This window comes from Phoca vitulina, unplaced genomic scaffold (genome assembly GCF_004348235.1).
Source record: "Phoca vitulina isolate PV1807 unplaced genomic scaffold, GSC_HSeal_1.0 scaffold1, whole genome shotgun sequence".
Classification (NCBI taxonomy): domain Eukaryota; kingdom Metazoa; phylum Chordata; class Mammalia; order Carnivora; family Phocidae; genus Phoca; species Phoca vitulina.
In genome coordinates this window covers 33341114-33368354 of record NW_022589704.1, presented here as the reverse complement: position 1 = coordinate 33368354, position 27241 = coordinate 33341114, and the positions used below count along the sequence as shown (strand labels likewise).

The window sequence follows — 27241 nt, the reverse complement described above, 5'->3', positions numbered from 1 at the left end:
TGGACAAATCATGAAGGTCCTTTGTAATTTCAGATATTATTTCACAAGAGTTTTTTCCCAGCAACAAAAAACCAGAACGTGTGATTTGAAGTGTTTTAAAAATAAATACTGCTTGATATCTTTAAAGCAGTACTTTCATTATCAATGATTGAATTAACATTTTGTTTAATTTTTCTAGCTTCTCTCTTGAAGGGTTTGAAACATGCCAATATTGTGCTCCTGCATGACATAATCCACACCAAAGAGACTCTGACATTTGTTTTTGAATACATGGTGAGTTGCCCCAGCATTTTATAAAGCATAAGAGAAAAGCCTGGTGCTCATGTAATGAATCTGTTAATATTTTATGGCATGATAAAACTTTCATTACAATGTGGAAAGTGTCATGGAAATTTTCATTATTATGATTACTAGAGACTATTGTTCTTACACTCCTTCTTTGCTCCTGTTTCTTTACCCACTGTATTTGCTGTCTTCCCCCCACCACCCCTCCTCCCCCCGCCTTACCGGCAATAATAAATAAGCACGTTGAGTCTGCCTCCTAAAGAAAACGTTCGTGCTTATTTTTATCTATTTTTAATCACCATCCGTGCAGAACCCAACATTTTTTCATTGACAATAAAGACATAAATCACAAGGTTTTTAAAAATTGTATCCTAGTTTACTAAATAATAACTCACTTTCATATTTTTGAAAGGAAAAAGCCATTCAAAATATTAGCAGAAAGAAATCCTAAGGCACGTATACTTGACTTGCCTCCAAGGAGAGTGAAAAATGCCTGTATCACTGTGTTCACTGGCAGTCATTTAAAATGAGCATCTTTTTGTGAGGAGAAACAAGCTTCCTTCTTAGGACAGCCATTTAGAAAGACACACTGTGTTTGACCTTAATAGTGAGGTCTCAGGAAACCTGGTTATGTATCTTTTGTAACTTATTCTCAAAAACTCTGAAGTTTGTAATACCTCTGACAGTCACATCTGTGGTCTGCTTTAGGACACTGTTCAAGCTCTGCTAATGTCACTCTCTCCACCATTTGGTGTAGCACACAGACCTGGCCCAGTACATGTCTCAGCACCCAGGAGGGCTTCATCCTCACAACGTCAGGGTGAGTACTGTGGGAGTCAGGACTCCTCTCCGGCTTGCCCTCAGCAGAAGAATTTTGAAACAGACTGTCATCGCAAAGCAAAATCCCATGATACTAAATAAGAAGATGCCTATCATTGATATTCTAGAGAAAAGTTTAAAAAAAAAGATCCCCCTCGGGGTGCCTGGGTGGCTCAGTTGGTTAAGCATCCAACTCTTGATTTCCACTCCGGTCATGGTCTCACGGTTGTGGGGATTGAGCCCCAAGTCAGGCTCCGCACTCAGCGGGGGAGTCTGCTTGAGATTCTCTCCCTCTGCCTCTACCCCTCCCCCCACCCCCGATCATGTGTGCGCGTGTGCTCTCTCTCTCTCTCTCAAAAGAAGTAAATAAAACCTTAAAAAGAAAAAAAAGGTCCCCCTCAAGATATAGAGCAGTGTCTAGCCATTTTCCAGGCAGCCTAAACTTGTCAGTCATTGCCATCATGCAAATGTGTCTTCAGAAGTACAAAGCAATTAAAAAGAATTGCATTCAAAGGAAAGAAGTGAAGCTAAGCCATCATAAAATAAATACATTCTTCATGGCAGACTACTGTGGTCTGTGATAAGGTTTCTGTTTTACTTATAGTTCCTCACCAGAATCAGCAAACAAACTACCTTTGTTAGGTCAAAATTAAGTTACTTGTTTGCCTGTTCTATCAGATCCTGTTATAAATGTGACCTAGTTCCATTTCCCAGTCACTGGAATGGAACTAATAATAAACTCTCAACTCGCTGTAATTCTATGTCTGCTGTAAATTTTAGAAACCATTTCCATTTCATACTTTTCATTCCCTATGGTTTTTATTGGCATTAATTAATTGATTGGTCCTCGGTATAACCTATATGAAATTTCTATATGATGTACTCATTCATTTAATTAACACTTATATTCTTTTATTCATTTATTCATTCAAGAATGATTGAGTACTTGGTATTATATTAAGTTCTGAGGTTTCAATAATGAATAGTTGTGTTTCTTATTTTCAATAAGCTCAAAGCCCAGTAAGATATACGGACTTAAATAGGTAGTAAGAAGCAAAGTGACAGGGGCTATGGCCATGTTAACTAGAAATACTATGAGAACTCATAGTAAAGGGACCTAATCCAGTCTTGGAAGCAAGGGGGAAAAGAAGGTTTGAGGGTTGAGGAGAGTGAAAACATTTTAAAATAGCTAGTGGAGATGGGATAGAGACCTAACCAGGCAAACCAAGAAAGAATGTCTAGTAGTGTATTGAGGACTCTTGGTGAGAACGAAAACCATTAAATTATCTGCATGATCATGGGATTTCCTTTTTAATGGCAGTGCTGAGCAATTCAGATAGAGGAATAGAAAAAGTAGACAGTCTGGATTGCCAGACATGAGAAAGAAAAAGACAGTTGGGCAAGAGATTTGAGGAGATTGTCAAGAGAGAGGTTAAAGTGATGGTCAGGCTTCTAAACTGAGTCTAATCTGAAGGAAGGAAGTTAAGACGGGTTGCTGATAGCTCGGGAGAGAGCAGAAGAGTCAAGGAACTAGAGGTATTGGTTAAGGTGATGAATGCTTGGAGAAAGAACGGAGAAAGAACATTTTCAGGCTTGAGTGACTCTCATACCAGGCACTGTGCTAAAGGCTTAGAAGGATAAAAAGACATAGAAGACATGATTCCTACCGTCAAGGGTCTTACAACCAAAAACAAGAGTTTAGAAATATGCACCAGTACTATTATGGGACATTTGTGAATAACACCAAGTGAGAAATAAGACCTAGTGTAGATATGCAAAAAAGTAAAAGATATCTTCTCATTTTAAGAGCTTTTATGAAGCCAGACCTTAAAAGATGCATTGCATTTCAAGAGGCTAGAAAGGGGGAAGATGTCACAGGAGGAAGGAATGTTTTCAGCAAAGGTACAGAGCAGAGAAGCAGAAGAGCAGAGCAGAGCAGTATAGGATGTGTTGAAGGAAGAGGATCCCAGAGTCATGGACCATTAGGGTTGGAGGAACCACAGTGTTTTTCAGTCTTCACATTCTGGCCCATTCGTGGGTTATGAAATAATTTGGTGATTAGCAACTAGCATTTTTAAAAAAGATTTATTTATTTATTTATTTGACAGAGAGAGACACAGCAAGAGAGGGAACAGAAGCAGGGGGAGTGGGAGAAGGAGAAGCAGGCTTCCCGCAGAGCAGGGAGCCCGATGCAGGGCTTGATCCCAGGACCCTGGGATCATGACCTGAGCCGAAGGCAGATGCTTAACGACTGAGCCACCCAGGAGCCCCAGCAACTAGCATTTTAAAAAATGAAATGGAATAGATGAGAAAAGAATAGAAAATATTAGAGCACATTACACCTAGCAAGAATAAGCATTATTTTGTGCAACTTTAGGTCCAGTCGAAGCTGTACTTGTACCTCTGTATGAATACTGGATACGTATGTATTTCTTACTGTAAGTTGCAGCAGGAAAAAAAAAAAAAGCCTTAAAAACACTGGGCTGGTCTAACTCCCTTATTTTGCAGAATTGGAATCCAAGGTTTGAGAAGACAAGTATTTTGCCTGAGGTTATAGAACCAGCTTTTGCCATTGCTGACCGTGATTCTTGGTTAAGGTCTTTTTCCACTAGTACCAGTACTGCATCTCTGGTCCTGTTCGCCTGAAAGAGAGAATATATTAATGAGATGAGGGGTATGTAAGTCTGGAAAAATAGATTGGGTAGGTAGGTGAGAGCCTTATTTTCTAAGATGTGGACTATATTTCTTAGACAGTAGGGTCATTAAAGGGGTTTGAGTTGAGAAAGAATGACATGATCAGAAGGAAATTTATGTAACTGTGGTCTGTGGGATGGATTAAAGAGTAGGAGATTCCAGTTAGGAGTTTATTGATGTGGGCTAGCCCAGGGCTTCTCAAACTTCAATGAGCAGACGAATGACGTGGGCATCTGATTCAGGAAGTCTAGGGTAAGGCCTCACCTTTTGGATTTCTAACATAATCTCCTTGATTGACCAGAAGAATTATAACTCTATTAACAGAAATAGAAGAAGTTGATTTGGAGAGGAGGAGGAAGAGTCCTGTTTTAGACATGGTGAGCTTCTAGTTGAGGTGGAAATCCAAAGGGAAATGAGCAGCAGACAATCAGAGAGGAGATTAGTGCCCAGGAGGAAGCTATATGCTGGAGATGTAGACTTGTGGGTAATTGACGCAGGGAGTTTGTAGTTCAAGACAAGAGAGTAGATAACCAAAAGAGCAAATGCACAAAGATAAAAGAACTGATTATAGAACTTTTGCCTTTAGGGGTTGAAAGAGGAATAGGACAACAAGAGACAAAAAGGAAGCAGCTTTTCAGACTGTAGAGGATCCAGAAAAGTACACTCTCATGGAAGTCAAGGGAAGAGACAGTTTCAGGGAAGGCCATGGTCGAGAGGACCACTAGCACTGGGAATACAGTTGAAAATCATAGTTGACTGCAATCATACTTGACTACTTTGTGGATTTGTGAGAGCTACACTAATAAATAGAGGGATTTCTTAGGGGTATGTGGAAGCACAAAGGAAGAAGTTTTCCAATCAAAGCCAGTGGGGGTAGGGATGAGTTCCCCACAGCAGACGCAGCAGTGAAAATGCTCCCGCTGGCCCAGATGGCACTAGCCCAGTGAAATTATTTTGTCCCCAAGAGCCTCACTGTATTGGAAACAGGACTCACCCCTGGGGTATGGGAAGCCTCTCTGGAGAGAATCACCTACGACTTGGCTTGTTGACTGAGAAAACACCATTGGGTTGGGTTGTGTTATCGGTGAAGCTTGGGCCAGTGTGAAGGAAGAATCCAGGTTGCAAAGGATTCAAGAGTGAGTGGGTGGTGAGGTTAATCAGGGCAGACTGCAGTTTTAAGAAGCGTGGCTATAAAATACCATACATTAATACTGCAGTGCATTACCATTTATGAATGCTGGTGGACATGCACACGGAGCCGGGGAGGAAAGGGCCCGAAGAGCGAGGAGGTAGGAGGCGGGTGTGACTCAGTGAGAGCAGTCTGTACTTCAACATGAAAGGCATTTCAGGCTGGCCCACGAAGAAGCCTTGTCTCTGACTCAGCCAGCTGATGCTCTCTTTCCCTGTCACATTTTAATTTTCTTTTCTCTGGTTTCTCAGAATGTTGTAGAGGAGTTAGGCAGGTCTGAGTTTGAGTTTTGACCCCAACTGTTTCTTGACATGTTCTTAAAGTTTCCTTGAGCCTTATTTTTCTTATCTGCAAATCGGGAACAAGCCTATCTCCCTCATGGGGTTACTTTGAGGATTCTAAAAGGTGCAAGGTGTTCAATAAAATGTTGTTTTCCCTTCCTCCTTTCTGTCTCTGTCCCTCAATTGTCTCGTGCTCCCTCCTTCCTTAGTATTTTCACATTGAAAAGCGTATCTGTAAGCACACAATGTAGCATCTTCTCTTTTTCCTGCAATTTTAGTTGCTTCTTCATATTGTCTTTTCCAGAAACATTTGCATTTATAGCTGATTGGAAGGTTAAATGGTGGCATAGGAATTTCGCATTTTGGTAGCTTCGTGGTTTGATGAATGGTAAAATGGATAGTGTGTGTACGCAAAGCACCAAGAAGGGAAAGCACTGGGAAAACTCAAAGAACCAGTGAACATTTGAAGTAGGAGTGGCAAGAAATCTTTCACATTCTTAAATGGCTTGTGAGCCCGAGGTGGGACCTGCATGGAAGTACACGGCCCCCAGGCTCCTGCTCTGGTCAGACCGTGCGGCCCCTCAGCTTGGCTCCAATGTCTCCTAGTCATTGTTGGGCCAGTACAGGTCCCAGCGTCTCTGAAGTTCCTAACTGAAGGGAAAAGTGGATCTATCTGCACAGCTCTGCATCGGCTACTTTGTCTGTGTCTCCAGGAATGCTGGGGCTGGGCTTTTCTCTTCTAAATTGCCAGAACATGTTCTCAGTTGGCAGAGGTCTTTGTAAACACTAATGTTGGTGTTTCAATTCTCAATTGCCAGTGGCTCTGGAAAAGAGCAAAAGACATTGGAATCCTAAGCATTCTTTTTTTCCTTCCACTTCTACATTGGTGAGAACTTACTAATGTCTTCAGTTTCTATGCCTTATTTACCACATGCAACATTTAAAAATTTGGGCCTAGAATGTATTTTTCCCTCTTCTTTCTTCTTTCTGTTATTTATTCCTTATTCTCTTCAGATTTTTTTTTTTTTTTTTTGGTCTCTCTTCCCTCTTAATCAAATGGCTGTACTATAGCTTGTTTTCAACTTTGAACTTTAAAAATAGTTTTAAAAAGATAATGGTTCCTTTATTTCCTACTACCATCTAAAGATATATTTCCCAGTCTGGTCTCCTTGTGTTATGTTTTTAAAAGGGTTTCATATCAGAGAGCCTGGAAAACTGAAGCAGTTGTAAACCTTAGAATATCATTTCCAGGTCAACTTTGATCTTATATGCCAAGTTCATCGGTGGGAAAAAAATTAAATCTTTCACATCTAAATCAATAACTAGTGTTCCAGAGGAAACTTCAAAGTTTCCCTTTAGATTTTTAAGGAAGGGTAATCCTTCCAGTATCAAAGAAATGAGATGTCAGGAAAAGGCAGGATCCCTTTGTTTAGAACATGGTCTACTTACTTGACTTTTCTTGTCTTTTTTTTTTTCCCCTCTCCGAATGTAAAATCTTCATATTTTCTTTTTTTTTTTTTGTCTCTCAAGAGACTTTTACTATATTCTTTCAGATGACTGTTTTTGATTTAGAGGAGAAATCAACACATAGTGGCTCAAATCTGCTTAGATAAGGTGTTCATTCCTTCCAGCTTTTCATGTTTCAACTTTTGCGGGGCCTGGCGTACATCCACCACCAACACGTTCTTCACAGGGACCTGAAGCCTCAGAACTTACTCATCAGTCACCTGGGAGAGCTCAAACTGGCTGATTTTGGTAAGTCTCCCCTCGAGTCTCTTTCTGGGCTATGAACAATGATGCTTTTGTGTGCACATGTTTAAAGCATTGACTGGGCCTGGCCTTTGAAAAGTGGAGGCCCATGACACGTGATGCTTTGTGAGGCTGTCAAACTACCCTATAGGAAGTGTGAGGCAAGAAACAGGGTGAGATTGGTAGCATCTAGAATTCCATCAAGCCCCAGTCTAATCAGATCCAAAAACTTGGGCACCTCTACTGCCCCCTTGCCATTTTTTATAGAGGGACATGTATAGGGCAAACTGTACCTAGGAGGTTTTCCTACATGTGAGTGGATAGAAAAATTCTGTCCGCATAGATCCAGGTTATCCCATGATGACAGGATAAAGACGTAAACCCCAGATTATAGGATGGACTCCTGCTGGAATAGAGGCCCCAGGGCCTTTGCTCCTGCTCACCTATCAATAGAGCTGTCTTTGTATGAGTACCTGAGGTTTTTATTACCATCAAAGTGATGTGGATTTCCCTGGGGTATCACTGTATCTTTCCATTTTAGCACTTATCACAGTTTATAATTATACACACACATATATTTGCGTGATGATTTTGTCTCTTCCACTGGACTGTAAGCATTTTGAAGGCAGCCTGAGTCCATTTTGCTTATCATTGTATCCTTAGTGCTGGACACCACCGTAGGTGCTCAGTAAATATTTGTTGAAAAATTGGAGCTGAGGAACCACTCTTCTCTGTTTGGCAGATATCAAATGGTTGCACTATAGCTGCAGTACTTTATTCTGACATAGTAGCTTTCATCTGGACAAGTAAGCATTTAACAGATACTCATTTATCAATTCCCCACAACAGAGAACTCATCTACTGAGGTTTTTCCCCAGCTCTAGATCATGTGATTCTGTGAGATAAGTAGCTAACTGACAAAAGTACTAATAGGGGCGCCTGGTGGCTCAGTTGGTTAAGCATCCGACTCTTGATTTCAACTCAGGTCATCATCTCAGGGTCATGATCTCAGGGTCATGTGATCAAACCCCATGTTGGGCTCCATGCTGCGCATGGAGCCTGCTTAAGATTCTCTTTCTCCCTCTCCCTCTGCCCCTCCCCACCTCTTAAAAAAAAAAAAAAAGTACTCTGATATTACAGAAGAAAACTTAAGAGTGATGTGTCCAAAGTCCAACCAAACTAATTAATTTGGATTAGCAGTCCCCACCCTGTATTTTACTAAACTGGGGATTCCTGGACTGCAAAAATGGAGGGCGACAATATTAGTTGTGAATTGAGGTCTGTTGCTATGACCAAGACCCCAAATTGGAGGTTGTAAACATGTTAGAAGCTTAACTTTCTCAGGACGCCTGGGTGGCTCAGTTGGTTAGGCATCTGCCTTCGGCTCAGGTCATGATCCCAGGGTCCTTGCTCAGTGGGGAGCCTGCTTCTCCCTCTGCCTGCCGCTCCCTCCTGCTTGTGCTCTTTCTCTCTGTGTCTTTCTCTCTGATAAATAAAATATATAAAAAAAAAAAAAGTTTAACTTTCTCTCATATAACAGTCTAACCTAAGTAGTCAGAGCTTGTATGGTGGCCCTGTGGTGTCTTGACCCATGTCCCTTCTGTCTTGAGGCCCCACCATCTTTAGGGTATTGCCCCAACTACATATTTAAAGATGGCTGCCACCTCCTTCTGATTATAGCTTGGAGGAAGAGGAAGAGCAAAGAATGCTTAATCCCTCCAAAAAGGCATGATCTGGAAGCTCACACTTCAGTTCTGTTTATAGCATATAAACAGGGAAGAAGTTGGTCACCTCACTATACTTAGCTTCCAGGAAGGCCACATCCAGCTGCAAATAGGCCAAAATTTGAGAAATTCACTTGATAAGGAGGTCCACGAGGGTCAAGATAGTTGAGTGACTCTATTAAAAGCACCCAAAGTTTGTGTATTATTTTTTAAATGTTGTTTATTCTGCCAGTTATTAACTCCTTAGTTGCATGCCTCGCTTCCTGGCTCTCCAGGAAGACCTAGGACAGTGAGTTCTGTGCTTTTCTTCTTTGGTCAGGTCTCGCTCGGGCAAAGTCCATTCCCAGCCAGACATACTCTTCAGAAGTTGTGACCCTCTGGTATCGGCCTCCTGATGCCTTGCTGGGAGCCACTGAATATTCCTCTGAACTGGACATATGGTAAGAGCTAGTGCCAAGAAAATGAAGAAAATGTGAGTCATTTTACCTATGAGGATTCCTTTATCATCTGTATTGCATTTTAAATAATAATGTTAATAATGACAATCACATTTATATATAGAAACATAAAGTGCTTTTAAATACGTATCTCATTTGACTTTTGCAATCATTTTGTGAGTTTTTATAGTTAAAGAAACTGAGACTCAGAGAGATCTGGCCCAAGGCATACTCTGAATCCGATGTTCTTTCTACCATGCCTCTCTCTTCCTAGCTCTTCTCTTCAGTCCTTCGTCTTTCCCCCTTGTCCTCAGAGAAACACACACACATACTCCCTGACCACAGATACACACACAGACACACATCTACACACTAATGCTTGCACATGCCCAAGCACCATTCCGAGCTTAGAGAAAAAGGCACACAGACCATGATTCAATAAACCTGATTTTCACACCAATTCTATTTCTAATTAGTTACTCTGGATTATGTTATCTTGAAAAGCATTATCCTCTTTGTGTCTGTATTTCTCCATTTTTTAAATGAGGGTAATAAACTCTCTCCATGAGAGGGGCTATAGTATAAGAATCAGATAGGTGTTTCCAAGTAAAACCACATCACTGGGGAGGCTCTTGGATTAATGGGGTGCTACAGTGAGTGTGGGATAACTCATCATCCTGAGCAGCAATGTTATGTTATCAGATCTTATTTCTGGAAATATCCCAGTTATCTGGGGGCCACAGTGAAATGTGTGGTGACTTTGCAATCATAGCCACCCCCTCAAAGGTAACAAAATATGTGGACATCCTTCAATTCCTTAGAAGGTCTTATATAAACAAAAGGCCTTGTTTTAAAAAATATATCAATAATAGATTTTTAAAAAATTAAATAGTAGTCTAAAAGGCTAAACTAAGCTTTTGGATTTCCCAAAGAATTGAGAAAGGTTGCAGAAATATCCCTCCAGGGTATCTGGAGTCACTGATTCCCCAATACCCAGTACCATTTCTAGAAATATCACCAGCTAGTCAAAATCCTCCCACAACTGTCAACTCTCAGGGCTCTGTGCTGTCACTTCAAAGGCTTGCGACGGGCTCTGGCTTTCTCAGCGCTTAATGATTACTTCCTAGTCGTGCTTCACAGAGTGAAACTTCGGCTCATCACTTTTAAACTTTGTTTTATTATGGAACATTTAAAACATTCCAAAGATAGACCATATAGGGGCGCCTGGGTGGCTGAGTTGGCTAGGTGTCCGACTCTTGGTCTCAGCTCAGGTCTTGATCTCACCGTTGTGAGTTCTAGCCCCGCACTGGGCTTCACGCTGGGTGTGGAGCCTACTTCGAAACAAAACAAAACACACACATGAAAAAATATATACCATAAAAATACATCAGTGATTCTCAACCAGGGCAAATTTTACTCCTGGGACACTTGGCAATGTCTGGAGACATATTTTATTGTCGCAGCTGGATAGGGTGTGCTCCTGGCATCCGGAGGCCTGGGATGCTCCTACGAGGCACAGGACAGCCCCCCAAAATGAAGATTTATCTAGCCCCAGATGTCAACAGTGTCAAGATTGAGAAACCTGATGTAGTTTAAGAAGCACGATAAGTGAACTTCATGAACCCACTACCCAGTGTCACAACCAGAACACGCTGTCATATTTCCGTGTGCCCCTCTCCCAACAACCTGCCCCTCTACCAGGCCGGCTTTGAACCTGAATTTTTTTCTTATCTTCATTCCCTTACCCCTTCTAAAAATCATATTTTTCCATTTTTATGTGTTCTAAAGATAGTGTTTTGTTTTACCTGCTTTTGAGTCTTTGTAAAAATGGTATTATATTGTTTTTAGCCTTCTGGGCCTCGCTGTTTTCTACTCCAGATGTTTCTAAGATCATTCATGTTGACGTATGTAGCTGTGCTTTATTCCCTGTTGATGGACGTTTCAATTAGTTTGGTTTTTTGTTTTGTTTGCTTTCGTTGTAATGAATATACTTGGTACTCATATTTAAGGATTTCTCTATAGTATTTACTCAGTGGATTTGCAGTGTCACAGGGTATATGAATGTTCAACTGCCTGAGATAGTGCCGAGTTGCTTTCCAAAGTAGTTGTAACAATTTATACACCAGCCCCTTATCCTCAGCTGCACCAACTTTATAATCAAGTGGGTAGAATGGTATCATGTTGTGATCTAAATTTGCGTTTTCCTAATTACTAATGAGGTTGGACAACTTTTCATGGATTATTTGCCATTTGTTCTTCTCTTCTGTGAATACCTACTTGTGTCTTTTGCTTATTTTCTTTTGGTCTCTCTGTCTCTGTCTCCCTCCGTCCCTCCCTCCCTTTCTTTCTTTCTTTATTGATTTATATGTGTTCTTCTAAATAGGAACCTTTTATCAGTTTTGTGTGTTGCAAGAAGCTTCCTCAGTTCATGGCTTATGCTTTCATATCCTTATGTTGTCTTTTCGAACAGAAGTTCTTAATTTTAATATTGTTGATCTTATCAAGTCTTTTCTTTTATGGTTAGCCCTTTTGTTTCTTGTTTAAAAAACTCTTCCCTCCTTGAGGTCAGAATGATATTTTCCAATACATCCTTTTAAAAGTTGTAAAGTTTGTCCTTTCATTTTAAATTTTTAATATACTGGAAATTGATTTTTGTCTGTGCCAACCAATTGTCTCACCCCAATTTCTTCGGTGATCCGCTATGCCAAATCTCTCATAAATCAAGTTCCCATAAATGCAGAGGTCTGTGTCTGGGCTCTCTACTCTATTCTGTTCCACTAGGGGCCAGTTTCTCTGTCCCTGCACCAATGTCCCACTGTTTAATTGCTATAGCTTTATAATAATATTTGATATCTGGTAGGACAAGTGTCCCCACCTATTTCATCTCCTTCCTCAGGAGGGTCTTGGCTATTTTTCCCCTTTGATTTTTCATATACATTTTATTTATTTATTTATAAAGATTTTATTTTTGTGAATCTCTACACCTATTGTGGGACTTGAACTCACAACCCTGAGATAAAGAGTTGCGTGCTCTACTGACTGAGCTAGCTGGTGTCCCATGATTTTTCATAGACGTTTTAGATTCAGTGTTTCAAGTTTCATGAAAAAATCCTAGTGGCATTTTCATTAGAAATTGCATTGAAATTATAGAACTCTCTGAGGATAATTAACACCTTTATAATATTGTTTTCCAATTTTTAAACACAGTATATCTCTTCATCTGTTTGGTTTGTCTTTAACATCTTTTAGTAGTTTTATCATTTTCTCTCTAAGCTCTTACATATCTAGAGCAGAGGTCCTTGTAAGTCTATTTCTGCTGTTTATTGTTTCTTTTGGTTCTTGCATATGGTATCTTTTTTTTCCATGTGTGTTTAGTTGTTTTTGACAGCGATATGCTAATTTGCCTTGGAATTTAATTTGTGGGATTTTTTTGAGGTCTTGAATGATTTCAAGGGAAGATTTGCATTTGGTTCTGTTATGTGCATTATTTTTCAAGAAATTAATTTTTGTATTTTATATAAGTGTTGGTCTGCCACTCAGATCTTGATTTCCTGATACCATTCCCCACTAAAAAGAACTCAGACATTTTGGAGAAATGGCCAATTCTAAGGCTGGGGCAGGGAAAGTATAAGATGAGCCAGGAACATCTTGGTGGGCCAGAACATTTTTTTACAAAGTAGTCAAAAAATGATGGGATTATATCGAAAAGACAGGGGAAGCAACTTGAAGAAATGTCCACTGGTCACAGATGTACAATTTGAGTGCAATTTGACTTAAATCAAAGCAAATTATGTGGGTAATGGATTATAGCCCACTGAATAAAATAAGAATGCGTAAGTCCATACTAAGGTTAGCTGGCTAGCTGGATAAGAAAGGAAGCACCTCCTTACAGTAGCACACCAGCTAATAACTGGAGAAGAAATGATGGACTTAGAAAACCACTGTTTTGCAGTGTAGCAGTGATTGGCTCAAACAAGAATTAACAATGTTAAACTAGAGCAGAAAGTTTGATGAGGAATAAAAAATTTACGTCATCTCAAAGTATCTCTCCACAAATTACTTATCAATTACAAAGAAAAAAATAGTAATTTATAGTTAGAGAAACTTGGCAGACACCACCTTCACCAAGTGATTAGAGTCAATACTATCAATAATGGGACTGACTGACACAGGGTGCCTCCTAATATGAAGCACTGAGAAAGGTACAATATGACTTATGTGGTTTTCCTCCCAAAAAAATCCCAAACATCAGATAAATTAACTCTGTTAGAGGGACATTCTGCAACATAACTGGCCTGTCCTCTTGTAAAGGGTTGTAGGAGAGGGAAAATTTCCCTCTGTCCTCTTAGAGTCTGTGGATAAGCCTGCAAACTGACAACAGATTAATGGGAGAAAAGCATGTAAATTTTATTTGATGTTAAAAGTTTTATGTGACATGGGGGGAGGGGCTTTATAGAAAGAAGAGAAAACCCCCAAAGAAGCAGCTAGGCTTGGAGGCTTTTATACCATTCTGACAAAGGATGATAAATTTGTAGGGAAGTGATAAGACAAAAGAAAGGGGTTTCTGGACTCTTTAGGGGCAGTAAATTGTGGGATGGACATCCTCACAAGGGGAATTTATGCCCTACTTTCAGGGAGCTGGGGGGAGGCAGAAAGCTCATCATATGTTTGCTTTTTCTCAGTTGCCTTCAGCTCAAAATAATCTTTATACCAGAGTGGCATATTTTGGGGTGGCATATTTTGATCCCCTACTGGGTCAAGGTTTTAAAAGGCAAAGAAAGACTGAGGAATTGTTCCAGAATAAAGAAACTAAAGAGATAAGCCAACAAATGCAATGCATGGTCCTAGATTGGATTCTGGAGGAAATGGAACTAAAGAACAGTACTGGGACAAAGGTAAAATTTAAATATGGACTGTAGATCAGAGAGTAGTATTGAATCAGTGTTAAATTTCCTGGTATTGATAATGGCACTGTTGTTATGTAAGAGAGAGTATGTAGAGGTGAAGAATTAAAGATCTGCAACTTACTTTCTCTACTGCTTCAGAAAAAAAGAGGAATAAATGAAAGAGGCGAAACGTTGGCAATTGGTGAATCTGCTTGAAGAGAGTTCTTTCTACTATTCTTGCAACTTTTCTTTAAGTTTGAAATTATTTAAATATTAAAAGTCACCACCAAAGTTGAGAAAAAGCTGGTGTTCCACCAAAGATAGCATAAGAAGCATTGACCTAGTATGTGATCGGTATTTGCAAATATTTCACATGCGTTTGAGAAGAATACAGATTCCTGAATTGTTGGGTACAGGTTTTTACATATATTCAAAAATTCAAGGTTAATTGTGTTATCCAAATCTTCTTTATATCATTTTTGTCTGTTTAACTTATCAATCAAAGTTGTGTTGAAATTGTTCACTACATTGTTGATTTGTCATAATTCCATTAATTTTTGCTTTATATACTTAAAGCTACTTTCATTAAGTGCAAATAAATTTAAAACTCTTTAAAACTGTTTAAAACTGTGCACTTTAAATCTTACTTTTGGAATAATTTTCCTTTCTTTTGAAGTAAATCTTTTAGAATATTCTTTAGTGTAGGCCTATCGTGGCAAACTCTGCTTTTGTGTCTTAAACTCTCATTGTTGAAAGGTAAACTTGCTGGAGATATAATTCAAGATTGATGCTTATTTTTTCTCAGAACTTTGAAGATATCATCCCCCTGCTTTGTGTTCCGTTGTTGCTGTTGTGGTTTGCTTTTAGCCTAATTGTTGAGAAGTTTGCTTTGAGCCTTATTGTCTTACTTTTACAGGTGATCTCTCATTTTAGCTAGATGTTTTAAAGATTTTTTTTTGCCTTTATTATTATAGAGTTTTCACTTTAAGGTGTCTGGTGTGCGTTTCCTTTCACTTACCCTGCTTGGTATATATTGTGCTTCTTCCAGTTACAAATCATGTCTTTAGTTGGTCATTTCCTTCTTGAATGTTGCCTCTATTCCCATCTCTTTCTGGAGCTCCAATGAAAGATTAACAGACCATGTTTTTCTATTATCCACAGCTCTTATCCTCTCTTTCATATTTCCTGTCTCCTTAACTTTCTGTGCTGCCTTCTGCATTATTTCTTCAGTTCACCTACCAGTCCTTTAAGTCTGTCTTAAGCTACGTATCCCTCACATATACAAGATATACACAATGTTTCATGAATTTAACCATGAATAATGATAACACAAAATAGAAATTCAATTTTAAGTTAAAGTTATTGTCATTGCTTATTCATTCCATTCTTATTATTGTTTTCCCAGTAAAACTTAAAAAGTAATATAAAAATAGAGCAATAGGCATCTTTCATTGAATTTACTGTTATTTGTTTACTCTCTACATAATTGTCAGGTATCAGGTATTTACATCACGATTCCTCTTCCCCCATGTTTTTTTCTTTTCAGAATGGTAAAAGGGGAAGTGAGTAGGGAGAAGATTGCCAATTGACAAAGGAAGGAAAGGGGGGAAATCCTATTGTGCTAGGCCACGAAACCCCATAGGGCACAAGCTGAGTGCATTTAATTTATTTATTTATTTATTTATTTATTTATTTATTTATTTGGTGGGGGATGCAAGGGGAGAGGGAGAGAGAGAAAATCTTAAGCAGACTCCATGCTGGGCTCGATCTCACAACCCTGGGATCATGACCTGAGCCAAAATCCAGAGTCGGACGCTTAACCGACTGAGCCACCAAGGTGCCCCAAACTGAGTGCATTTTAAGAGGCAGATGACCATGGGGGAGCATTAGAGCCTTCGTCTTAAAGAAACTAATGATACCATAGAGTGCCGGAGCCTCTCATTCACAGTGAGCCCAGGTGACAGCAGTGTCAGTGGGGGCCCAGAGCAGTTAGACTATGGGAAACATACAAGTAGGACATACTGGTTATTCCCAGCACTTAATACCAATGCTCTCTCATCTCCCATCATCGTTTCTTCTTTCTTTCTGCCACCTTTTCAAACCTTAAAAGATTCTATTAGCAACTTCAGTGAGAAAACTCAATGTTTTAGGATAATTACACCATTTTGTTTTTGTTTTTTACCTTTTTTGTATTGTGTTAGAATACACATAACATAAAATTTACCATTTTAACCATTTTATTTTTTTAAGATTTATTTATTTATTTTAGAGGGAGAGTATGAGTGAGGGGAGAGGGAGAGGGAGACAGTCCTCAAGCAGACTCCCCACTGAGCGCAGAGCCTGACACAGGGCTCAATCCCACGACCCTGAAATCATGAGCCAAAATCAAGAGTCAGATACTTAACTAACTGAGCCACCCATGCACCCCGATTTTAAGCATTTTAAAATGTACAATCCAGTGGCATTAAGTACATCGACATTGTAGTATAACCATCGCCATTATCCATCTCCAAAACTTTTCGTCATCCCAAACTAAAACTCTGTACCCATTAAACAAAGACTCCCTATTACTCCCTTCCCCCAACCCCTATTCTACCTGCTGTCTCCATGAATATAACTCTTCTAGGTACTTCATGTAAGTGCAGTCATACAATATTTTTCTTCTGTGTCTGGTTTATTTCACTTAGCATAATGTTTTCAAGGTTCATCCGTGTTGGGGTAAACTGGGTTTTAAAGAAGGATTTATTTTGGCACACAACGTGTACTATTCAAAACTGACTTCAGGCAGCTGCTGGTTTTAGGACTATGAAAAGTTGTTCCTGCCTGAGAGATTGCAGATTTTTCCTGCTGCAAACTTCCAAATATAAAGAGTGACCCAGGGAAAAGCAAATGGAAATGTCATGTCACTGTCATACATTATGTTGTACTGAATTAATTTCAACAGTGAAAAATGAAATACTGATCCATTTCTCCCAACAACATTTTTGTATGTTCTTTACACCTCTGAAAAACCTAAAACTCCTGAGATGGTTGATTTCCCCAGAGATTGCCTAAGGAATTTGAAGAATCTTTTACTCTCTTAGGGAAGAATTTGTTCATGCTCAGAAAAGAGGAAAAATTAGGAAGAAAGCCAGAAAAAGCAAAAAACATATAAGCTGTTTCCTCTAACTTGACTGAAGAGCCACAGTTGGAGCAATAAAATGACCCAGTGCATCTCTCCTTTCTGGAAGGATTCACTGGTTGAAGCCATCGGGGCTTTTTACCCTGCAAAGGAAGTTCCCCTTCATCTACATGGTCTGCCCCAAGGGTATCTCCACAGAGCAGAAATCCTCTGAGCAGCTTAAAGATAGGAAGGGGAAGAAGAGGAGGTAAGAAGAGCCAGAGGATGAAGATTTAAGAACAAAGCAGAGGAGTAAAAGGAAATAGGAGCTGGTTTCCTATCTGGACCTAAATGTTCAGAATATTTTAAATGTTTGCTTAAGGCTAGGCTGGGGGTGGACAAAATAGACAATAGCCACTCAACTTGTTTACAAAGCAAATTAAAAAATACAATAGCTCTGAAGAACAAATGAAAAAAATCAGAAGATGAGTTGTATGGTTTTTAAAGAACAATGCTTAACGTCTAGAAAGCATCTTTTGTTTTTCAAACTTAAAGTGCACGGATTTATTTTCTTACCAATGCATTGATATTTATGGTACTTACGGATATCCCAGGTACTGAAATATAATTGATTTAGGAATTTTGTTTGTCTTGCAAGTGTCCAAGTAAGCACATGGGCACCCACGTGTGTGTGCGCACACAGACACACACACACACACACACACACACACTATATATATATGTATATAAATATTAAAAATATAAACAAGTAACCTTAGACTCTATATTTGTTAGGTGAGAACGGTTTTAATCTACCCCTAGGTGAAACTTAAAAAGAAAGACTCGAGAATGCTGCTAACGCACCAACCATACAAATGCAAATGGAGAATTTCAACCAAATGTTAGCGTATTATTCTGTAACACAAACACCTTGTACTACTTGCATAATGGCCTGAATGTCTCCAATATTTTACATAATTCTGTACACTGTCCTAGGGGGGTAGAAGACAAAGGACACTAAGAAGTTGCTCACAAAAGGACTTCCTTCTTGGTTTCCTACAGCTACTACTATGAAAAAGCAACAAGTTTTTCCCAAGCAATGAAAACCTTTTGAAGAAAGGAAAAAAGTGGACTGCAGGTTTAAACCTGGTAATGACCTTGGTTTTCAACCTTGTTTAAAATATACCATCAGGCCTTCTGGTGGCTTGTGAGCCCCTGGCGTTTCTGGTAGGTGTTAGGGTACTAGATGGAAGGTTGGCTCAAGTCTTCAAAAACCAACACATTTCCATTTCTATTTCAGAGCAGTTAATATACAATTACATATATGTTTTACACACACACACATTTTTTCATTTCAAAATGAAGTGGTTTGAGACCTTTCAAGCACATACAGAGAAAGCAGTGGGTGGAGACCATTTGATGGCATTCACCAACTCGATTTCCTAGTTGGCTTATCTCATAATTGACCATTGCTAGCAATCAGGATGGTTTTTGACCATTTGACAGTTTTCTATTACTTTTATTCTCCTCCATATATTGTTTAACTCCTACCTTTTATATCTGTTGCTTTAAAGACAAGAAACAAACAAACAAAAAATGGATTTTAAAATACAAGCTAGTGAGGAGCTTTACAATGGCAATAATTCTAAAAATTCACCTCAAGATACTATTCGCCAGATTCTTAAGTTATATTTGTCTGATCAAAATTCTTATATCACATATGAAGATGTCTCTAATATATGAAAAAATAATTAAAAAGTAAATATGGTGGCCACTGTATCCAAATTGGCTTTTTAAAAATTGCCAATAATGTGATATCTTTTATTTACATATGTGCAAAATTCTGAAAATAAGCCAGTTGGTTATTTTAAATGCAAACCAAATAGTCATGAAAACAGTTTTTATCTTTTTTGACATGATAAGATACAATGATATTTCAATTTTCATTTTTTCATTTTTTTAAGATTTTATTTATTTATTTAAGAGGGAGAGAGAGCACTCATGAGTTGGGGGGGCAGGGCAGAGGGAGAGGGAGAAGCAGACTCCCCGCTGAGCAAGCAGCCCAATGCTGGGCCATCCCAGGACCCTGAGATCATGACCTGAGCCAAAGTCAGACGCTTAACTGACTGAGCCACCAGGCGCCCCTCAATTTTCTTTTTAATATAAATTCTATCCTCAAACCAGACACATTCTTAAACTTGTTTACCAAGAAATCTGCTTTCTCCTCCACAAGCAATTTAAAGTGAAATTAAATAGCGTGTGTCTGCAATCCAATGGAAAAAATGAAAAGTTATCATATGTAATAAATACATATGAATAATATTAAAGACCATATTTAAAATGAACTTGGTAATAAATTTTTAATAATATGATCATCTATAATAAAGTATTTTACTTAACTATCTTTCTTTATCATGCCACACAAGAAAATGTCAGGATGATTAAGGGAGTTTGCAAAATTATGTGTTTTAAGTGCAAAGAATTTGGAGTGAAAGGATAGGACCATGAGGATAATCACTGTAATCTGTCACCTGGACCACTTTTATCTCTCAAAAGACTTATATGAATAAAAATGTGTATTATTAGCAAAATAAATCTTACCCCTTACTGTCCCTCAGGAATTACGCTCCAGTTCGACCACAGAGGAAATAAATTTTATATTTCACCCATTTTGAGATGCCCACTGTCTGCTAAATAGGATGCACCTTATAATCAATAGCGTTTTACCAAGGCCATCAGCCAGGCTGCAGCTGGGACTGCAGGTACCATTGCACATGTGTGAACATCAAATGTTAGCATCAAAGGTTGCAGAATGGTCGTCAGTGACTTGGAAGAAAGTCTTGCAGACAGGAGAGCTCTTTTTTCTTCCTTCTTTTTTAACTAGGAACCAAACGGTTGTGGAGAGGGAGTGAATCAGACAAGTTTAGTAACATTCTTTAAGCAGGAGTCAAAAGTAGGTTAACTCTACGTAATTGCAAGGTCAGCTTAGGAACCCAGGACCGATGACTCTTAGTTTTCTTATGGATTATTTTAAGAAACGCTGCATCATCAAACTCCTGATATAGAGGATGATCCCATGGATAAAAACAGACATCAAAGAGTCTGAGTCAAATGCTAATGTAAAAAAGTTTTAGGAGTACCCAAACCAATTTATTTCACTTAATGTTCCATTTGTTGCATGTACAAGTATGATATGTGATAAAATAATCTGTCTAATTAAATTTATAATAGCCCTTTCAATAGCTGTAAAAGGAACATTCTGATTGTGTCATGGTTTAACTTGCAGGAGTTTTTCTTCTTAATATGTTATTTACACTAAGGGTGCCTCTTACAATGAATGATAGCATCTTAGATTCCGTGAAAGAGAGCATTCAATTTGGAGGTTCAGTACTTTTGCCTCTTCTCATAAAATGGATAATGAACTTGAATGAGCTGAAATGTTTGCTATCTTTACTGTGTTCCTAAACGCTGGCTGCATATCATTTTAACTAAAAGCTGCAGGCTGTTCTTTTCTTTTTCTTTTTTTCTTTCCCAAGACTTTTAATAGCATGTGGCCCCTATTTAACCCCCCCAAATATTTACTGGAAGGAGAAATACTAGCGGTTCACTTTCGCATCTATTGTTTCCTTGAACGTGTTGGGCCGACTCTTGTTTCCTTTGCTAGGGGCGCAGGCTGCATCTTTATTGAAATGTTCCAGGGTCAACCTTTGTTTCCTGGGGTTTCCAACATCCTTGAACAGCTGGAGAAGATCTGGGAGGTAAGAGAAGAATTCCTCTGAGGAAGAAGAAATACCTACTTTTCAAACTTTGAACCAAATTGGCTTTAGAGACTATGAAGTAGTCCATGTGCTTTGAGATTTTATGCTGTGTATTAAGGCTGTGGAAACTGGGGTATTTGCCACAGGTATAAACACCCTGGGAATGAAAGCGGGGTCAGCAAACCGCCTGTTGTCCCGTAGCGGCCCCTGAATCCACCTGCTCCCTGTCACGATTTTCTCAACCTCCCAGGGCAATTTCTGCCAGTTCTGCGTAAGCACGTCTCTGCCTCACCACCCTCAGCTCTAACCCTATCATATATTTGGCCCTGGGTCCTTGTCAACTGAAGATGAGACACTAAATTTCCACGGAAGTCTGATAAAACAAAGGCTTACCGTGTCAGTGTGAGAGAAGCATACTATTTATCATGCTCTTCCAAAACCACATCCCTAGGGTGTGAAGGTGCTTTTCTGTGTGGTTCCCTTTCTTGACTCACTATCCCTACCTCATTTGAATATTTTATTTATTTATTTGTCAGAGAGAGAGAGAGAGAGAGAGAGCAAGCACAAGCAGGGAGAGTGGGAGAAGGAGAAGCAGGCTTCCCGCGGAGCAGGGAGCCCGATGCGGGGCTCGATCCCAGGACCCTGAGCCGAAGGCAGATGCTTAACCGACTGAGCCACCCAGGCATCCCTATCCCTACCTCTTTTGTACCATGATGTACTTCTTTCTTTCATCTCTTGTAGCTTATGTTCCACGTACTACAGTCATGTGTATATTTTACTTTTTTTGGTGTTTTTTTTTCACTGTGGTAAAATATACATAAAATTTACTGTCTAACCATTATTAAGTACATTCACCTTGTTGTGCAGCCATCACCACCCTCCAGTTCCAAAACGTTTTCATCACCTGAAGCAGAAGTTCTGTACCCATGAAACATGAACTCCCCATCTTCCTTCCTTCCAGCCCCTGATAAGCTCTCATCAACTCTCTGACTCTATGAATTTGCCTATCCCAGGTATCACATATCAGTGGAATTCTATAGTATTTCTCCTCTGTGTCTGGCTTATTTCACTTATACTTTAAAGGTTCATCCATGTTGTAGTGTGTGTCAAAGTGCTTTAAACTACACTGTTGTTATCCTGGATCCTGCTCCCTTTCAAGTTTGCTTGCTTGCTTCTGGAGCGTTCTTGCTAAGAGCCTCTGATAAGGGGTTTCTTGGGAGATATGGCCAGAGTGGGGGTTTTCTGTGTAGGTGAGGAAATTCGTCTTCTCTGGAACTGCTTTACAATTTTGAGGCAGAGACACAGTTTTGTTAACACAACCACAGTTCCAAACTCTGAGGACAAAGTGAGAGCATGTCACTGCATTCAGCGGTGTGTTATCTTTTATACTATTACAGTTCAAGCAGGGTAGAAACTTCAGCATTACAGACCAATCCTGAATTAGTGTTTCATTAAACGTGGTCTACACAGATGAAAATAGGAAAGCTATTTTGGGTTCTATGATATTTGATGTAGGAATTGCCTCTTTGAAAGCAATGGGTCCATTCTACTCTCCCAACGTTTAACCACAACTGTTATTTACATTTATCCTGAGATCTCACTCTTAGGAATGAAGACATAATGAGAAATCCTGAATCTTTATTTTACCATCTTTCTAAAATGCCTCTGTGTGTGTGTGTGTGTGTGTCTGTGTGTCTGTGTGTCTGTGTTTTCATCTGAATAACTGTCATGTCTTTTTGATCAATTTTTTAGAAATCTAATTCTTGTAATAAGTGTTTTTAGCAAATAATCCCAGATGTAGTTCTAAAACCAGAATAAAATAAACTACGCAGACTTTGAATCCATTAATCAAAATGCCTTCGGTTTCCTTTCCAACAAAGGCAGAAAACAGCCCTGTGCAGCCCACTATGATTTCAAACATAGCACTCACTATCTGCCTTTTAAAAGCCTTCAGGGAGAGAGTAGATCAACAATTTTTGGTTTTCAGTTTCCCAGACAGTGAAGTGGAGATTTGGTAATTTTCTCAAGTGAAAACGAATTCAATAACTTTCAAATAGAAACTGAGCATCAAATTGCCAAATAAAGGATATTAGATTTTTATTTAAACGTTAAAAATCTCAAGCTTAAAGATTTCAGTATAATATTAAAAAATGTTTGGTATCCATTTTGTTGGCTTTAATTAAACATCATACAAAGTTACCAATAATTCTAGTAACTGTCACCTTAGAGAAAATATGGATGTGGTCGCTATTTATTTCCTTTGTTGCTTTTTCTTCATTACCTTTGCTACCTTTTCATTGTGCTTTGCCAGCTGCCAGAAGACATTTGGGTGCATGTGAATCCCTTGTTTACGTGCACATCTGTACAAATACAGAAGATAGTAAGTTGAAAAAGAAGAATCAGCTTCCCATCCTCCGGCCCTCTCCCACAAAAGAATTAGTCCAGTTGGTTTTTCAAAATGGATTCCAGGATTCTTAGTGTTCCCTCAGGCTCAGGGTGGTTGACAGGAAAAGCCTATAATCCTCTCAGTAGCTTTTCAGTTTGTTTAGGGAATGGATCAAAGAAAGATTTTCCTGGGTGGCATGATTTTTTTATTGTATGAGAGAAAATAGCACTTCAGTGTCTTTTGTTTGAGGACGATCTTAGCGGGCACCACAAAATGTACCTCTCAGTCAGCGTCCTAGTCAGCAAGCTGGTAGACATTAAGATTCTGGATTCTGCATTGATTATTATTAGTCGTTGTTGGGCAGTTGACTTCCTGCCATAACAATTGGGCTGGCATCTATATTCAGCATTTTGCAGTTATTAGATTCTTTCTATGAGAGACGCTTCTAAAAAGAGTTATGTTGAGATATGCTTCTAAGAAGAGTTATATTGTATAGTGGTGTAGTGAAAGCTACTAGTATTTCGCTAATATTTCACAGAAACCATGTTATTCTAGCTCCCAGATATAACTGACATTGGGCTTTTAGGGTTATAGTAAAAGAATGGTAAAATGATGTCTACAAAGGACTCGAAGTAAAAGCACCATTCCAGATCGGAAGTGTTTTGACTTTGTACTCCAAAAGACTTTTATTTTCATATTAATTACAAACTGGAGCTTCCATTTGGTAATCCACAGCATAAGTGAGCTCTCTTTCAAGTGATGCTGTTACTTTTACAGTCCACCAGTTAAAAGCCAAATACTATTTTCCAAGCTGCAGGGCCACCAAGGAAACAAGATGAGATGAATTCAGTAGGAAGGACTAGAGTTAGGTTTGGCATCATTTTTAGCTAAAATTCCACTGTCTAAAGGTCAGTAATCTGAATCCTTTTTAATTTGAGCACATCGGGGAACAGCTGAATGCTCATGCTGAGGCATAATTCAGGCAACGTTCTTTTGTGTGTGTGTGTGTATTTCATCTAATGTAAGGCAAAGGGACAGTCACCCCTGCCTCTTTAAATCCCCGACTCCCAAAATAACCCCATGTTATATGGTGACCATGCCATAGAGATTTAGTGATGAGACTATGACTTTAAGCAAGGCTATATGATCTGCCTCAGAATAACAAGTGAGTTAGTGAAGACACAGGCTCAGGACCTGTAGTTGGGTCCTCCTGAGAAACAGAACCAGTAGGATATATAGAGATACATAAGAGGAGATTTATTATGGGAATTGGCTCGTGTGATTACAGAAGCTGAGATCTGCTGTCTGCAAGCCAGAGAACCGGCGTAATTCAGTCTGAGGCCAAAGGCCTGAGACCTGAGGGGATGCTGGTGTAAGTCCCAGAGTCTGAAGGCCAGAGAACCAGCAGGCCCAATGTCTGAGGGCAGGAGATGGATATCCCAACTCAAGAAGAGAGACAGGGAATTTGCCCTTCTTCCACCTTTTTGTCCTATATGGGCCCTCAATCAATTGGGTGATGCCCACCCACACTGGAGAGGGCATATCTCTCTACTCAGTCTACTGATTCAAATACTAATCTCTTCCAGAAACATCCCCATAGACACACCCCAAAATAATATCTTACTAGCTATCTGGGCATCCCCATTCCCAGTCAAGTTGGCACATAAAGTTAACCATCACAGGACTTTAAGAATACACTGCAGTTTTGTCCATGAAGCTACAAACGTAGGAAACACTAAAGTTTCTTTCATGTGTGTATCAGCTAGCATAATGTGATGTGTAAAATGAATTCTTCCCTATTCCTCCCGATCTGTCCTGCATGCCTCCCGCCTCATCTTTCTGTCTTTCTTTGGCTTTGTATAGGTGTTGGGAGTCCCTACGGAGGATACCTGGCCTGGAATTTCCAAGCTACCTAACTACAATCCAGGTAATGTCTACTTGAGCTTCTGAATGCTCTGAAAATTAGCAATGTGAAGGCATTTGCCACACAGATACGGTGCCCTTCTTTTATTGTTAACTCAACAGTGAAGGTAGGTCTAGATGAATTTTTAGATTCATTTATTCCTGCTAACCCTTTTACGAGAAGGACACTGAAATAGTTGAGGTTAGATCAGTTCCCCAACTCCGTACAACAGCAGTAGCAAGCTGCATAAGAATTTGGAATGACTATTGCTGTGGATTCCAAATCCATTTCCAAATACTAAATGGCTCAAAAGAATCAAAAGATGGTCTCATTTTTGAGCCCCATGACTATTATTGACTTTATTTGCTGGTTATTGTACCTCATAAAATATAAAAAGAAAGCTGATACAACAGAGGGGAAGTAGAGGCTCATTAGGCCTAGGACAGGCCAAGTAAGGTGTCTCTAGATTACAGAAGAGTTCATCCATTGTCTCTGGACCTAACACTCGGTCATTCTCATCACCCATTTGTTCCTCCAAGACTGGCTCCTGGGAATGGATTTGGAAGTGTTGGACGTGTTGCCCATGGGGGAAGTCTTTGAGAAATAGTCCCAAGGACATGTCAGAGAGATCAGATTACCCAGTAGTCACTTCAAGGATGTTGAGCCAGAAGAAGAGAGATAAGCAGTGAGCTACAGGATGAAGGACTGTATCAGAGGCTGGGGAAGCAAGTGATGGCCATACCAAAGCTGGACTCCTGCTGGCAGGATTAAAGGGGAGGTAGATGTGTACAGATAAGGACAAGATTGGGGTGATTATGACTCAAGTCAGATTTTCTAGTTCTCATACTGACCCATCACTAAATATGGACTTTCCCCAAATTGTTGTCATTACTAAATTTGGTATGAGATTATCCTAGAAGGGTCTCATGAGAGCAAGAAATTGTAGGAAGATTTAAAAGGCAATTAAAGAGGGTAACAAAAGAGATAAGAGGCCAGGGATTTTTTTTTTCTTCTTTACTCCCGTATATAATACTTTTGCTCAAACAGCTATACATAGGGATCAGGCATCTTGAACCCACCAGGATTATGAAAACCCTATAGCAAGCTAAAGTCATTTCAGCTGCCTTATGAAAGATCATATGCATTTCTAAATGGCCTTAGTGTCATTTAAAATAGTTTACCATTTCTAACTATTTTGTTCGAGTGTAGCACCTGAGAAAAATGCCACTTTGGCCACAAGGCTTGGAATAGTGCCTTTTCCTTTTGGTCTGAAACAGAAAAAAGAAGAGGCCACTTGTAGAGACCATGGTCTAGTCTGTAATAGTTTTATCTCCAGCTGTCATGGTCGCTAGGAGAAGCTGGTTCTATTTTCCCACCCTGCCCATCTATACCTCTCCCTACCCACCTTCCTCTCCAGATGAAAATGGAACCCCTCAGCTTCCTACCATGGATGCAAGCAGAAGTTTAGGGTCACAGATGGGCTGTAGAAAACAATTTGGATGGTGTTGATACAAATCTGCCATGGTGAGCATATGCTGTTCCTCCAAACTTCAAACATTTGGGTTTCAGGTTGGTTCAGGCGAATAAGCAGTGATCCTTAACAGAGAATGCCTTGGTGAGAACAATAATGATAGAAACTTGGTCAAAATACTTCCCTGCCAGATTCTGCACTAAATAAGAAAACTGGGTCCCAATAAAACAGTGAGAAATTTGTTGCATTTTTCATTTTGCTGTCATTTCAAAGTAATGTGCAATTTTTTATTTATGAAGAGAATTCTCCAGGCCCAACATCAATAGCATTCATATTTTGCATTGTTTTTCTAGTAGGGATTTAATTTAATTCAAATAAGTCAAAAAATTTTGAACACCTACTATCTGCCAGGTGCTATATTACATACTGGGTCTGCATGGACAGATCCGGTACATTCTTCAATGTCTGAGAGTTTGGGTTTGTATTCATTCATCCACACTCTTTCACCAGCTCTCCTTATTGGGGGGGGGGATGATCATTTGTGAGCCCCACTTCCATG

The 27241-nt window shown here is 39.4% G+C and overlaps 1 protein-coding gene across 2 annotated transcripts in view; it reads left to right on the top strand.

The window, feature by feature from the left end:
* The window catches only part of CDK15 (cyclin dependent kinase 15), a 74187-nt gene that overhangs the window by 17593 nt on the left and 29353 nt on the right, over positions 1–27241 (top strand). For both annotated transcript variants that reach the window (XM_032415849.1, XM_032415771.1), the window contains exons 5-10: positions 179–273; positions 1043–1105; positions 6900–7023; positions 9061–9181; positions 20829–20922; positions 25172–25235. In XM_032415849.1, the coding sequence (XP_032271740.1) occupies positions 179–273; positions 1043–1105; positions 6900–7023; positions 9061–9181; positions 20829–20922; positions 25172–25235 (561 nt within the window). The remainder of the gene's footprint in view (positions 1–178; positions 274–1042; positions 1106–6899; positions 7024–9060; positions 9182–20828; positions 20923–25171; positions 25236–27241) is intronic.